This window comes from Cucurbita maxima, unplaced genomic scaffold, assembly GCF_002738345.1.
Source record: "Cucurbita maxima cultivar Rimu unplaced genomic scaffold, Cmax_1.0 Cma_Scf00059, whole genome shotgun sequence".
NCBI lineage: Eukaryota > Viridiplantae > Streptophyta > Magnoliopsida > Cucurbitales > Cucurbitaceae > Cucurbita > Cucurbita maxima.
Window position 1 is genome coordinate 271,551 of NW_019272075.1, and position 12,754 is coordinate 284,304.

Below are 12,754 nucleotides of genomic sequence, written 5' to 3' on the forward strand. Positions count from 1 at the left end.
TATTATATTTAATTTTGAATTTATACTCATATTAATTTTTATTATTTTTATATAAATTTTTTTTTTATTTACTTTTAATATCCACCTTTCATTATTTCTATCACAATCCAACCGTCAATATTAATTCCTACATTGTGTCACTTTCTTCTCAATATAAACTCATCAACTTCCCCACATTTTAAAATACATAAATTTTTCCATCTTCATTTTTTTAAAGTCTTTTTTTTTTCTCTCTCTCCAAACTTCTAATTTTATTTTTATTCATCTTTAATTCTTCCAATTAAGTAGAAAATTTTGGATAGTTACACTATTGACCAAACTTCAAACTTTATAGGGGAAGTTTCCACAGACGTTAAAACCTCAAGAACCGTCGTGATTTGAAGATTGAATATTTTGGATAATCCGTCAGAAATATCATCGGATCAGCAAACTACCAACTTCCAATTTGAATTTTGACTGTTGGATGTGAGGATCTGTAAACGTTCTAGATTGTGCCTAATTTTGGAGGAGATTCAACGGCTGGATTTTGGATTTCGATGAATTTTGCGTAGGAGGTTTAGTTTTGAGCAAAATGACATATCCGTAATAATCCATAATTTCAGGGGTATTTTGATAAATTTTCACTTTATGATTATTTTATTATTATTTTTCTCGAAAAATTTAAAATTTTTCTAAAAATTCTTTATCACCGATCATTTTCCCTTGAAATTTCTTCTAATATAAGAAATTAAAAATTCAAATAGAAACTTCATAATTGGAAAAAATGAAATTTTTGTCATTTTCTCCTATTTTTTCCTTTTCAATTTTTTTTCCCCAAAAGCTTTGAAGTCCTTAACATTACTTCTTCGCCTAAGAAAATGACTCTGTTGTATGCTTAAATCCCTTCTAGTTTTAGGCGAAAATGACTATATTGTATGCTTAAATCCCTTCTAGTTTTTTCTTTGGATCTCTTGGATCTCATATGAACGGCTTTTTCTTATTGGAGTTAATTTCTTCATTTTTGTAGTGTTACACAGGTACTAAGCCGCGTACTAAGCCGCGGTTCTTGGTCAAACATGGGTCGACAAGTTAAATCGCTCAAGATGTGTGTTTTGGCTAGTTGACAGTTACGTAGTCCCATTTCTTTCACGACACGTGTATTCCATATAACTCACTATACTGCGCAACCAATTCCTAGAAACCAATGAATTTTTCGTATCTTTTTGTTTTCTTTATATTTTCATAAATTTTCATACAACGTTTTAATTTATCTTTATAAAGATATGTTTCTTATAATTTATAATCAACCACACGAAGAAATACTCGAAGTCTAAATGTGACTAAAATTAGGTTCTTACCATTCTTAAAAAGTCCGTCGAAACTCCAATTTTCAACTCAAATCTCCTCCAAGTTTCTTCACGTGAGTTATGCGGAATCTTTCATAGTTCAACATATAAAAAATTCAAAGCCTAACACCTAAGAGAACTCACAAATCTATGAAAAGATCGAGAATAAAAATCCGTAAATCATAGTTGTGAAGAGTTCTAGTCCAAAATCGGCTTCGAGCTGCTGATTCGAGAGGGTTTGTGTTCTTCCTCCTCAAACCTTAGCTGACGTTGACCGACTTTTTTTCTAAATTTTTATCATATTTTCTTAATAAAATTTAAATTAATTACGGTAGAAACTTGAGAATATAAATTTTAGAGCCATTTTCATTTAGTTTATTATTTGATAATTACCTGTTGGTTTCCTTTTTGCTTGAGAATAGAATTTTTAAAGTAAATATTTTAAATAATTTTTATATTCAATTTTAGAAATGTTTCTTGCGTATTTAATAAATTAAAAAGTAAAATAATGCTTTTTATTAATAATAATAATAATAATAATAATAATAAAAAGCTAATTAGATTTTGTTATTTTCAAACTTTTTAAAATGTGTTTATATGGGCACCAAGAAATAGAGATTTCATTTTTTTTTTTTATAAAAAAAAAAACTAAAAAAAACTAAAAATTATTTAATGAGAAATAAAATAGGACAAAAAAAAAGTATAAAAATAGAAAGTCAGTTAAGAAAATGCATAGTTGGCGGAGAGTTAGTTTGGCGCGAAGTTGAGAGTGGCGATCCGTATCCAACGGACTCTGTGTTCTTCATTCCCCTTTTTCTACCTCCTCCTCTCTTCTCCTCTCCTCTTCTCCACTACCGAAATCTTCCATTCAACTTTTCCAAGAACACAGATCGAGCTCACACAGCCGAGGGATCTGAGTTCCTCACCAGGAACGACGATTCCTCATTTTTCCATTTCTCCAGGCACGTCTCTCTCCCTCCCCTTACAATTTCAATCCAACTATTCCGCCGCCGATTCCATCATTTTTCTTTGTTTTTTTTTTTCTTTTCAGGTCGTAAATGCTGTTCTCTTCTCGCTGCCTCGCCGATGTTATACCTAATTTCACATCAAATCCTCTTCCACGGATCCACTGATACGTTCGAGTTTGTTTAGATTTCCCTTCTCCTTCAACGAGGTACTCCCGATTTCCCTCATTTCCCCATTATTTTTCTTTTGGTTTCCTTTTATGTGTAAATGTGAAATTAGCATGCCTCCGTTATTCACAATTTGCTGTTAAGCTCTGAAATTAGTGTTACCTTTTCTGATGATGCCAATAATTTTTGAAATAGGGACTGTCTTCCTCTGTAATCGTAATGTGATTGATTCTGATAATACTTGCAGCATTCACGGTATTATAGGTTTTTTCTTCTTTGTGGAGTGGAGATTTAGTGCTGTGCTACTCTTTTTTTTTTTTTTGTTATCGCCCCAGAGGTTTGGAATTTCAAAAGTAACACAATGGGTAGCTGTCCCTCGAAACTAAGTCGGAATCTCAAGGCATATAGGAAATACTCTTCACGATTTGGAAAACGTCGCAGTAAGATTACAGCTGCCATTCCTGATGTCAAAATCAAAGCAATCACTGATTCTCGAAGCCATGCAAGAGATTTTACTGTCAGTGAGTTTGTTCATCTCGATTTTGAGAAGGGAGGCGCTAATAACCGTGCAAGGTCTGAGGTATCTAACGTGACCTTCCATCTGAAGCAGCTGCAGTGGAACCATAGTCAAATTGATGCAAATGGTATCTTTGCTTCCGCTCTCAATCCTTGCAATCAAACTTATTATTATATTTATTATCCCATTATCGAGAAACATAAGATTGCACTGGACACTCATAATACTCCATGGATATCTAAAACTAAGCCTAGATTAATTTCTACATGAAGCTTTTACACGCTCAACTCCTCCCATGTTGGAAGGTTTAGATAGAAAATAAGATTTCTACTTTTGTTAAGCTGGATATATTCATCTGAGCAGTGAATTTTGAAATTGCTTCATCTGTAGGATCATGCCAAGATGAACCATGGTTTGACTCGGCTAGTATTTTGGTCTCTGATGATGATGAGGATGATGATGATTTCAGCAGTGTTCATGGAGGTAAAAGTTAAAACTTCCTTCTCCACAGCCAACAACTTCTTTCACATTTCATTCACAAAAATTGTTACATTGTGTTTTGAGATGGCAGATTGTTTTCCTTCAATTGGAAATGCCCCGAATGCTCAATTGCTTCAGTATGAAAGAACATCGTGCTTCATTGATAATGGAAGCACGTATGAAGGTTTCTATGAAAGTTATCTCAAAATTGATGGAGGTGCACAGAACTTTGAATATACGAGTCAGGAGTTCAATATGAATTCTTGCCTGCCTTGTTTGCCTCCTCCAGTTAGTTGCAATGAGAAGAATCATTCTTCTAATCCCCAACCGGCAAATATAAAGAAGTCCGCAGTTATCATGCTTTCTGTTAAGAGAAAATCTGTTGACGGATATGAAACAACTGAGTTTTGTAAGTAAACATACTAGTTTTGTAAGTCCCAGTGTGTCGATTACTCGGCTTTTATAGCAGTTTAATTTGTTGATCCACAGGTACGTCTGAGAAAATCTTATACCGTCCAAGAGCAGGACTTCTAATTCCATGTTCAAAGGGAGAAAAAATAACTCCATCGTCCTGGTCCACTCTTTCACCTTCTGTCTTTAAGCTTCGTGGTGAAAATTATTTCAGGCATGTTCTTTTTCACGTCCTTTAATTTCCCTATTGTGCCTATATTTTCAAGTGTTTAACTGTGTTCGTTTCTTCTTCTTTTCTAACTCTGAACACCTATTGTGTAGAGACAAACAGAAGTACCCTGCAGCAGACTTCAGCCCATATGTTCCAATTGGAGTTGACATGTTTCTCTGCCCTCAGAAGATTAATCACATTGCTCAGCATCTTGAACTTCCACATGCCAAAGCACATGAAATGCTACCATCCATCTTAATTGTTAACATTCAGGTCTTTTGATTTTCACAATTTTTCTTGTCTTTTCAGTGAGCTTTCCTATACAAAGTTGATATTCTCATCTGGCTTTGCTCTGAAGAATTGTTGGCATTTAATATTTTGATGAAAAGGCATAACTGGATTGTTACAAACTGCAACTGATTTTGTTTTGTTGTCTTGTTGTTTTGATCTTAGCTGCCGACATATCCAGCTTCGATGTTCCCTGGTGATTACAACGGGGAAGGGATGAGCCTTGTCCTGTATTTTAGACTATCTGAGAATTTCGACGAAGAGATATCTCCTCATTTTAAATGCTGCATCAGGGTATCTTTTCCATCACTTCAATCAAGTTTTATAAATACTTTGGATATTCGAAAATGTTTGATGTTCTTACCAATATTGTTGAATAGGAAATGAATTTGATCCTTCCTATTTGTAACCTCCTGTGTTATAAAAGTATTTGTCGTTCCATTATAATATTTGCATGCTGGTTTTGTTCATCAGAGGCTAATTGATGATGAAATGGAAAAAGTGAAAGGATTCACAAGAGAATCCTTGGTTCCTTTCAGAGAAAGGTTGAAGATAGTGGGTGGGTTGGTTAATCCTGAAGATCTCCAGTTAAGTGCTACGGAAAGAAAGCTAGTTAGTTCTTATAATGAAAAGCCAGTTCTTTCGCGACCTCAACACAACTTCTTCAGGGTAAAACGAATTCCACTTTTTGGAGTCAATTCTGGTATGACCATAATAGAGATTGATTTGGGTAATGGGTGCTGCTATTTCAGGGACAAAATTACTTTGAGATTGATTTGGATATACATAGGTTCAGCTATATATCAAGGAAAGGTCTCGAATCGTTCCGTGATCGTTTGAAACATGGGATACTGGACATTGGATTAACAATCGAGGTACTATTCAAGCTTCTCGAATCTAGTTCATAAGTTCATATTACTAATAAGCATGATTGTTTTGAGTTGTGGCAGGCACAGAAACCTGAAGAACTGCCTGAGCAAATGTTGTGCTGCCTGCGCTTGAACAAGATCGACTTTGTAAACCGGGGGCAGGTGCCTACAATAATGACTGTAGGTGAAAGTTGAGAGAGGTGAGAATGGTGGGGGAAGGCAGCACTCCTGCGCGCGCATCAGGAAAAGACAGAAATGCGCAAGGCCATTGCAAAGAAAGGAGAGGCAATTTGATAGGGATCTTAGAAAGCTTTTGGTGAGTGCTAAAGAGATTGATTATATAATGTTTATTACAATTCTTTCTTAGGTGCAATCAAATTGAGAGCGAAGTCTATGTGTTTCTTATGGTGGGGATGTAAGTATTTATATCACACAACTGTTGATGGTAAGATTTTTATAACAAAACAATCGATATTCATATGGTCGGATTTTGCAGGAATTCACTACATTTTGCTTTTATTGGATACCACTAATTCTTTTTCCTTTTCTTTTTTTCTTTCCGACAAATATATATATCTTAGAATCAAATTTGAGGGTATTATAAGATCATTCGTTCTTTAACCATTCAATTTTTTTAAAAAAGTTATGCAACATAATTTATTTATTTATATTTTTTAAATTTTGTCTTTAAATTGAACTCAGAAATTATATAAACATGGTGACTTCCTTGGTTTTGTGGTAGTAACCAACCAGAGAATTGTGTTGTTTTTCCAGAGGATTTAGAGTATCCTGTTCATAGCGTTTTTAGCATGCATGTAGTAATAATAAGATGAACCACTTTAAGTTAAAAAATAAAAAAATGAATATGAGAATAAAACTCTGAACCCTATCCATTCCACGAACATAAGCTATGCCAATCCCACGTCCCCATAATTTTCCACTTTTCCCTATCCCCTTCTCCAATGGGTTACTGAAGCTTCAAATCCCCGAAAATGGCGACTCCGAATCCAACTTCCATGGCGTTATCTTCTTCCTCCTCCAATTTCCTTTCCCTTCCCCGCACTGCAACATGCATTTCATTCCCACTGAAGCGCCCGCTTCTCCATCCCAAGCCGCGCCTCTCTCTAAATTCCCTCGCCTCTCCGGATTTAGACCCCTCCTTGCCCTCAAACGTTCACACCTTCTGGGAGTGGCTTCGCCAGGAGGGTCTGGTCTCCTCCAAGACTCACGTGAAGCCAGCGATTTTCCCCGAAGGCCTCGGCCTGGCCACCACCAAAGACCTATCCAAGAACGAGGTCGTTTTGGAGGTTCCCAAGCGGTTCTGGATCAACCCCGACGCGGTTGCTAATTCTGAAATTGGCAATGTCTGCAGTGGATTGAAGCCGTGGATTTCTGTTGCTCTGTTTCTGATTAGAGAGAATTTCAAGGAGGATTCGCGTTGGCGACGGTACCTAGATATTCTCCCTCAGGAAACAGATTCCACTGTGTTTTGGTGCGTTTTTGGCTTCCTTCTTACTGTTTAATCTGTGCTCCTTGTTGTGATGTGTTTTCTTCATTGTGGAGTTGATGGAGTGCTTGTCTTGATGCTTTCAGTGCAGGTCTGAAGAGGAGCTTGCGGAGCTCCAAGGTTCGTGTGTCTTATATTTGCAATTTTGGTCTCTCTATTTCCCAACCCAAATTGGTTGTAGCTAGAGCACCGAAATTAATACAAAACTTGAATTTGTTTGGGAGGAGAATGAAACACCCTTTAGGAGGCTGAGTGCCGAAGGGAGTAGACATGAGGTGATGTGCCAGCAAGAACGCTGGGCCTCGAAGAAGGTGGATTTGGTGGGGTCCTACATCAATGGTAGAAAGGATGAGTGCCAGCAGGGCCTCAAAGGAGGGTGAATTATGAGATCCCACATCGGTTGAGGAGGAGAACGAAACATCCTTACGAAGGGTGTGGAAACCTCTTCCTACGTTTTAAAAACCTTGAGGGGGCTTGGAAGGGAAAGCCCAAAGAGGACCATATCTACTAGCGGTGGGCTTGGACAAGGGTTAACTCAAGGTAGTAATGTGTATGCAGTACTTGTGTGCTAAATTCTTATGAAAAAATTAGGATTAGGAAGGAGAAATGTGTTACTGGTCGTTAGATCAGTTTGGTGTTTTCATCATGAAGATCACTCCTAACTCTTTATAATTATCCGTATATAGTTGCTTACCACATTCTTGCTTCGCGAACATTTCAGGAACCCAACTTCTGAGTACGACTTTGAATGTAAAAGAATATGTTAAGAGCGAGTTTCATAAGGTTGAAGAGATAATACTCCGCCACAAAGATCTATTTCCTACTCCAATTACACTGGATGACTTCTTTTGGGCTTTTGGGATACTCAGATCAAGAGCATTTTCACGACTCAGAGGCCAAAACCTTGTTTTGATCCCTTTCGCGGACTTGGTTAGATCTGTACTCTTACTTGATTAAGTTATTATTGTCATTGAAATTTTATGCATACAATACAAGCAGCGCCGGCGCGAAGTTGCTTCGACCCGCATTAAACGCCGGGCCGCTTGTTGAAGATAAAAGTACATTGAACCCATATGAAGTTTTACCATGAGCAGATTGAATCCATTGGACAAAAATGGGTTCGGTTAAGATTTGTTTCTCCGGAGTACCAAAAGCAATCATGACATCATTATGAACATAAAGCCCCAAAGTATGGAACCCCAGAAAAAGGCTGGCCCAACTTAAATGGGATATGATAGCTTCTTTATGGTCTAACATTCTTGCCAATACATTATCTTCATTCTGTTCTGGATTGTACTCTCTAATAAAAAATATAGCTCCATGAGCCAAAGCTCTTGTCATAATGAATCCTGCAATGTATTGGTGATGGGTATGGTTTAAAGGTTGAGTCGATCCATAAATTTCATACTTAAATTGTTTTGAAAGTTTAGGATCACTGAGCATTAAAGTTTAGAGACCATAAGAAGATTTAAATCAACAAATTGTTACATCTAAACCTTGTATCATGGATTAGTTTTATCTTTCCTATCTTTTACAATAACATTTACACATAATGAATCATTGTACAAAAGAACTATTTTTTATTCTTGTCTTCAGACAAAATCTAACTCCCGTCAAACACATTTCATATTTGATCAGGTCAACCATAGTGCTGATGTAACCTCAGAAGAACATGCATGGGAGGTTAAGGGACCAGCAGGTCTCTTCTCATGGGATATCCTATTCTCTCTCCGGTCCCCAATTTCTGTGAAGGCTGGCGAGCAGGTGAAGAACTAATTTTTATATTCATGTACCTGGGTGACATAACTGATCACATAGTTGGAGTAGAATGTTCTTGTTCGCTTGTTGAACGTTTTATTCTTAAACTGGGATTTACTTGCAGCAGTGAATAAAACGTGTGTTAGGTGTAAGATATTTAGATTAAGGGGCATTTCATTTTGATCTTCTGATAAGTAAATTGATGGTTAATTTGCATTTTACTCTAAATTCTAAATATGGGATAGTGGAAGTTTTTAGGGATCAAGTAGAAAGTAAGATTAAAACATAAAGGACTTCAAAAGGATGTGAAATGAATTTCAGAAGGGCACGACGTGGACAGGAAGTGTCAATCTATCTTGGGTTAAAGCCATTTCTCGTAGGTACCGCAGCTTTCTAGTTTCCAAACATAAAGAACCAAAAATGTAATTTGGCCTATACTCTATGCCGGAAGTGTTAGAAATAGAGAGATTAATGATATTTTGAAAGTGCATTTACCTGGAAATTTTTACTGTATGTTCAACAGGTTTTTATCCAATATGACTTGAAAAAGAGCAATGCCGACCTAGCTCTTGACTATGGGTTCGTAGAGTCAAAACCTGACCGCAATGCATATACACTGACGTTAGAGATCCCAGAGTCGGACCCTTTTTATGATGACAAGCTGGATATTGCAGAGACTAATGGTCTTGGTGAGACTGCATATTTTGACATTGTTTTGGACCGTCCTTTTCCTGATGCAATGCTTCCATTCCTGCGGTTGCTAGCGCTTGGAGGCACCGATGCATTCCTCTTGGAATCCTTATTTAGAAACTCAATCTGGGGCCATCTTGAAATGCCTGTAAGTCGAGCAAATGAAGAGTTTGTGTGTCAAGTGGTCAGAAATGCTTGTGAGGTTGCTCTTTCTGGTTACCGCACCACTTTAGAAGAGGTAGACCGTCAAATCTTCATTCATCTATTATGCATTTATCATACATTCATGTTGAATATTTACTCATTGCAATACATGAACTCATTCCCGTTTGCCATATCCATGAATTATTTTAAGCATCTTCAAGTAATTTGTGTGCTCCGAGATGTTTATTATGATCCGAATCTTATAGAATCCGATACTTTACCCTGGCTTTCGATCTCGCATCTCCTAATGATTTCTTTAGAAATCAATTTTTTAGTCCTACCATGTTATAAGTTTTAATTTCTAAACTCCAGTACTTGGTCTCTATATAAACCTCATTGGACAAGGATGATGAATTGCAGGATGAGAAGCTAAAAGAAGAAAAGCTTGATTCAAGACTGAGGATTGCTGTTGGAATAAGAGAAGGGGAGAAAAGGGTATTGCAGCAAATAATCAAAATTTTCAAAGACAGGGAACTGGAATTAGATGAATTGGAATATTACCAAGAAAGGAGGCTAAAGGATCTTGGGCTATGTGGGGAGCAAGGTGAAATTATCTTTTGGGAGTCCAAATAGGAATCCCCCATTCATTAATGGCTACCCAGAAATGAAGAAGGTTCAAATACATGCGGCTTTCAACACTTCGGCCATTGACAAGAATGGGATGTTCAAGTAAGCTCTGTATTTTAATTAACCAGTATCTATTAATAATAGGTGTTGATATATTCTTCATTATATTCATATCATATCATATCATATCAGCTTACATATCCGTATCATGCAAACATATGGAACATTGGGCTTAGTTAGTTAGTACAAAAATAAAATTCTAAATTTTAGAAGTATCAAAATGAATGGCACTAATGTGGTCTATTTATATGCGAAATATAAATTATATCGATCATCCAACTTATTTTTAGATAATAACCAGAAGTTGGTCGAGAGCGGGAGTGGATCTAGAGCAGGTGCAAAAGAGAACCAAACCTTGTGTTGAGAGCCCCCATCGATTGTGTGTTAGTTTAGTCTTGATATTATTTTTGTAATCGGTTTCCTTTTTATATTTGAACTTAAAACACTATTTTGAATGTTATAAATATATATTGTATGTATGTTTTATATCTCCCAGGTCTTTTTAAAAAAGCAAAAAAAATCTACCTAGTTGAATCAATCAAAGTCATGATTTATGCTTCAAATAGTTATGAAGTTGGGTTTTGACCGACAAAAGAACTTAGTCTATGATTGGATCATAAGAAAATTTATCATTAGAGGATAAATGATACTTAAGGTATATGATGTAATTATAAGGTAGAACAATTTTTGGCCCAGCTATGATTACGAAAACCTCATAAAGGATCGACTTTCTTGTAGTTATTATATCCATGCACACAACTTATACAACAATCAAATGCAACTTTAGGTTTATAGTAAATTGACATATAATTAATGAATTAAAGTTAATGCAACTCTAGGTTTATAGTAAATTGATATATAATTAATGAATTAAATGATAAGTTGATAATTAAAGAGTTTAATTAATTAACTTATTAGAGTTATAAGTTAGATAATTAAAGAGTTTAATTAATCTTATAATAAGTTGATAATTAAAGAGTTTAATTAATTAACTTTATATTAGAGTTATTATAATTAATATGTATATAATGTCTCTGTGTGAAGTTCACACTTAATACAATAAAAAATTTCACACTTAATACAATAAAAAAGAAACCTTAATTTTGGATGGAATGTTAATATTTTGTTTATAAAATACATTTGAACTTTTAAAATGAAAAATATCTTTTAATTTAAAAAGTATTTTAAAAATAATGTTTTGTTTCAAAATTTTCATTAATATCTACTTCAAAAGAATTCAAAATTTTTTAAAAACTTTTTAAAAACATTAAAAATAACTTTATTGTAAATACTTAATACCACGTTTCAAAAGAATTTTTTTTTTTTTTTTTTTTTTTATAAACTTTCAAGGAACATTAAAACATTTGTAGATGAGTATGAGGTATTGATAGACGGTTTTCATCTATATATTGACGGTAATAATTTTTAAAGGTAAAGGTAAAGGGGGTTAATACTACTATTAAAATTTCATGGGTATTTTTTGAATATAGTAGTAACAATAAAAATATTCTTGAACTTTTAAAAAAATGTTGAAGGGTATTAATAAAACTCTTTAAACTTCACCGTGGTGTTCGTAGCCACGTGCTCTAATCCTCTGAGCTACAGGCCTCACCCCGTCTCTACTGGATCTGTTCGTGGGGGTATCTAAAAAAAGGAACCTTTTCTCTCCCCAGCCATTTGTCATTTCGGGTTAAGAAGATGTGAAAGCGCCTCTCTCTCTACAAGAACAGTGGGTTCCAAGGTGTGAAGTGGGAGAGAAGTATAAAACTTTTTAAACTTCAAGTACTATTAAAAAATGTAAGGGTACTTTTCCATCTAAAACTAATAGTAATGTTATTTATTTTTATTTTTTTTTAAAGTTTGAGGTATTATTGAAATTTTTAAAAGTTTAAGAGTTTTTATTTATTAATATAGCCCATCTATTAATGAGAAAAGTATATTTAATTTGAATGGTCCAAATTAAATATTAATCATCAATCGTGAGTCAACTACTTGTGTAGTCCCTGATCATCTATCAGGATCTGTTTACGAAATTGCGACTTCCTCCTTGTCCCATTTCTACACTCCTAGAAGCACTCCCATGTGATGTCTGTCCATGTAGTCCCTAGTCTCTTTCAAGATTGGTTTCTGGAGTCGTGACGTTAGTCTTAACCCATTCCTATAATCAATAGACATGTTCACCTAAACATCTAAACATATTTACATGTGTAGTCCCTAGTCCCTCTTCAGAACTGGTTTACAAGGTCGCGACGTGAGCCTTAACTCGTTTCTACACACAATAGAGATACCCCCTCATACTATCTAATCATGTAGTCGCTAATCTATCTTTGTGACTGATTTACGAATTTTCAACTTTTACCTTTATCTGTTTCTACACTCAATAGATAAACTTACCACTCATGTAGTCAATAATCTCTCTTCTAGACCGGTTTACTGAATTGTGGCTTCCGCCCCTCATTCGTTTTGACAATTAATGGTCTTAGGAGTTTTGGGTGACGTTGTTCACCCTACTACCAAGCTTATTGGTTTTTTTTTTTTTTTTTTTTTTTTTTTTTTTTTTTTTTTTTTTTTNTCTAATCATGTAGTCGCTAATCTATCTTTGTGACTGATTTACGAATTTTCAACTTTTACCTTTATCTGTTTCTACACTCAATAGATAAACTTACCACTCATGTAGTCAATAATCTCTCTTCTAGACCGGTTTACTGAATTGTGGCTTCCGCCCCTCATTCGT

General features: G+C 35.2%; 2 protein-coding genes across 3 annotated transcripts; both read left to right on the plus strand.

Moving 5' to 3' along the window:
- Positions 1–2,380: 2,380 nt before the first annotated feature.
- Positions 2,381–5,708, plus strand: LOC111471865. Of its 2 annotated transcripts, none has more exons than XM_023117537.1 (10): positions 2,381–2,499; positions 2,723–3,102; positions 3,366–3,458; positions 3,547–3,864; positions 3,945–4,080; positions 4,188–4,350; positions 4,531–4,659; positions 4,840–5,034; positions 5,118–5,240; positions 5,316–5,708. In XM_023117537.1, the coding sequence occupies exons 2-10, from the start codon at positions 2,820–2,822 to the stop codon at positions 5,427–5,429; spliced, it is 1,554 nt and encodes a 517-aa protein (XP_022973305.1). In that variant the 5' UTR covers positions 2,381–2,499; positions 2,723–2,819; the 3' UTR covers positions 5,430–5,708. The 2 variants fall into 2 exon arrangements, with proteins under 2 accessions (XP_022973305.1, XP_022973306.1); XM_023117538.1 differs by having other exon boundaries at positions 2,794–3,102.
- A 430-nt stretch (positions 5,709–6,138) lies between these two features.
- LOC111471861 (ribulose-1,5 bisphosphate carboxylase/oxygenase large subunit N-methyltransferase, chloroplastic) lies at positions 6,139–10,144 on the plus strand. The gene is made up of 6 exons (XM_023117533.1): positions 6,139–6,726; positions 6,833–6,861; positions 7,463–7,671; positions 8,380–8,505; positions 9,023–9,427; positions 9,754–10,144. The coding sequence occupies exons 1-6, from the start codon at positions 6,227–6,229 to the stop codon at positions 9,964–9,966; spliced, it is 1,482 nt and encodes a 493-aa protein (XP_022973301.1). The 5' UTR covers positions 6,139–6,226; the 3' UTR covers positions 9,967–10,144.
- Positions 10,145–12,754: the final 2,610 nt, after the last annotated feature.